Source organism: Eimeria tenella, genomic scaffold, assembly GCF_000499545.2.
Source record: "Eimeria tenella Houghton genomic scaffold, Eth_scaff1353, whole genome shotgun sequence".
Lineage (NCBI taxonomy): Eukaryota > Apicomplexa > Conoidasida > Eucoccidiorida > Eimeriidae > Eimeria > Eimeria tenella.
In genome coordinates, this window is record NW_013543817.1 from 1 (window position 1) to 2733 (window position 2733).

At 47.4% G+C, this 2733-nt stretch overlaps 1 protein-coding gene across 1 annotated transcript; it reads right to left on the minus strand.

Annotated features, from left to right (window-relative positions):
• Positions 1-426: 426 nt before the first annotated feature.
• ETH_00003035 (zinc knuckle domain-containing protein, putative) lies at positions 427-2335 on the minus strand (the record flags this gene model as incomplete). Its single annotated transcript, XM_013379053.1, has 6 exons — positions 427-598; positions 651-1427; positions 1545-1601; positions 1786-1851; positions 2073-2116; positions 2303-2335. The coding sequence occupies 6 exons, from the start codon at positions 2333-2335 to the stop codon at positions 427-429; spliced, it is 1149 nt and encodes a 382-aa protein (XP_013234507.1).
• Between the last annotated feature and the right edge of the window lie 398 nt (positions 2336-2733).

Consider the following 2733-nt stretch of genomic DNA (forward strand, 5'->3'; position numbering starts at 1 on the left):
AATTATATTTGTTTTTATTTCTTTCTTCATAATCATAATTATATTTATTTTTATTTCTTTCTCCATAATTATTTTTATCTTTATTTCTTTCCTCATAATTATATTTATTTAATCTTCTTTCTTCATAATTATATTTATCTTTGTTTATATTTCTTTCTTCATTATTATATTTATCTTTATCTATATTTCTTTCTTCATTATTATAATTATATTTATTTGAATTTCTTTCCTCATGATTATAATTATAATTATATTTATTTTTATTTCTGTCTTCATAATTATATCTATGTGAACTTCTGTCTTCATAATTATAATTGTATTTACCTTTATTTGAATTTTTATTTTTATTTATTTCTTTATTTACTTCTTTATTTGTTTCTTTATTTTTATTTATTTCTTCATTTAAATTTCTTTCTTTACTTTTATTCATTTCTTTGTTTTTGTCTTTTTCTGAACTTCTCCATTTCTCCTTTTCTTTTTCTCCTCCTGTGTCTCCTCTTCCACTTGCTGCTGCTGCTGCTGCTGCTGCTGCGCTTTTTGCTGCAGCCCTGTCAGCAGCAGCTGAAGTTTCTTCATTTCCTCTTCTGTTCCCCTTTGACTGCTCCTGCTGCTGCTGCTGCAGCAGCAGCTGCTGCCGCTGCTGCTCCGACTTGGCCAGCGTGGCTCCGTCTTTTCTTCTCAGCTTCTTTGCCCTGCCCTTTTTGTGCTTCTTGCTGCTGCTACTGCTGCTGTCGCCGTCGCTGCTGCTGCTGCTGCTACTGCTGCTGCTACTGCTGCTGCTGCTGCTGCTGCTGTCTCGAGCACGGCGGCGCTTGTGAGCGTTGGCCTCGGGGTCAGCCTTGATAGGCAGGCCCTGCTGCTGCAGCGGCAGCTGCTGCTGCTGCTGCTGCAGCTGCTGCTTCTGCTGCTCCAAGTGCTGCCGCTGCAGCACTTCGGGGTCCACGGGTTCAGATTTGACCGCGAGCAGCAGCTGTGCTTCTGCTGCTGCTGCTGCTGATGGTGCTACTGCTGCAGCAGCTGCTGCTGGAGCTGCTGCTGCTGCTGGAGCTGCTGCTGCTGCTGCTGGAGACGGCTCCCGCTTCTTCACCTTCGCTAAGGCTGCGCGGGCAGAGGCCCTGCTGCTTTTGCTGCTGCTGCTGCTGCTGCTGGTGCTTGTGCTGCTGTCGCTGTCGCTGCTGCTGCTGCTGCTGCTGCTGCTGCTGGTGTCGCTGTCACTGTCGCTGCTGTCACTGTCGCTGCTGCTGCCGCTGCTGCTGTCGCTACTGCTGCTGCTGCTACTGCTGCTGCTGCTACTGCTGCTGCTGCTGCTGCTGCTGCTGCTGCTGCGCTTCTTTGCTGCTTTTTTGGCAGCGCGGTATATCTCTGCTTCTTCTTGCTTCAGTTTTTCAACAAGTCTTCGGTCTCTGTACCAGTCTCCATCAGTTATCCTGCACGTAAACCACGAATTAGGGTTTAGGGTTTAGGGGCTGAGGCTTGCAGGCTAGGGTTTGGCCCCTCACGGCAGTGAAAGACTAAACCCTAAACCCTAAACCCTAGAGGCCCACATAGGAATCTCGGGAGCGTCATCGGCAAACACAGGTTTGGGGTTCAGTCGAGGGTTTCTGCAGCAAACCACAAACCCTAAGCCCTAAACCCTAAACCCTTGACAGCCGATATGGAACAGCACAGCCCCCTAGTATAAGCGAAAATTGAGGCTTTTAGGGTTTAACTCCTAGTTTTTGGGGCCCACAGCTTAGGGTTTAGGGTTTAGGGTTTAGGGTTTAGGGTTTAGGGTTTAGGGTTTACCTCAAAATTTGGGTCCTCGTGGGGCGCTGTAGATACACCCGGCGGTTTTTGCACTGGTATGTCCAGCTGTACAGACACCTTAGCAGCAGCCCTAAACCCTAAACCCTAAACCCTTATTTTCAATTCCCAAACCCTCAGCCCTAGAACCCAAACCCTATACCCTGAACACTAACGCCAATGCTCTACCAACTCCAGATATCTCTGCGGAGTAAAGGAGGGTTTAGAGTATAGAGTCTCGCGTCTACGGTTTAGGAGGGTTTAGGGTTTAGGGTTTAGGGTTTACTCACTGGCCATACTGCATACACTTCTGGCACTCTGCCTTGGCCGCATCCTGAGAGCCGCAGTAACCCCAAAAACCTAAACCCTAAACCCTAAAGCCTAAACCCTAACACCTCAAAAGTTGTCTTCCATTGGGATGCTGCTTCTTATCACACAGAGCAAATGACGCACAATTTAGGGCTTAGGGTTTGGGGTTTAGGGTTTAGGGTTTAGGGTTTAGGGTTTTGGGCAGGCCTACCTTCTGCGTGGCCTTGAAGACGTTGAGCTCCATTTCAGCGGCGACCACTCAGGCTCCGAGCAACTCGGAGCCTAGGGCCTAGGGTTTAGGGTTTAGGGTTTAGGGTTTAGGGTTTGGCGTTCGGGATTTTAAAGGAAGAGATCCGACGCGCCTAACCCAAACCCCCGGGAAAAGAGTAAAATAACACTCAGTAAACTGGGGTTTAGTGTTTAGGGTTAAGCATTTAGGGTTTAGGGTTTAGGGTTTAGGATTTAGGAGTGTTTAGGGTTTAGGGCTTTCGGGCTCCCGGCGGCAGCCCTGCATGCAGCCCATGCCAGCAAACCATAGCCGTAATCTTGTACTCAAATCTAAACCCTAAACCTTAAACCCTAAACCCTAAACCCTAACTTTTAAACCCTAAACCCTAGACCCTAGGCAGCATGCAGCTGCAG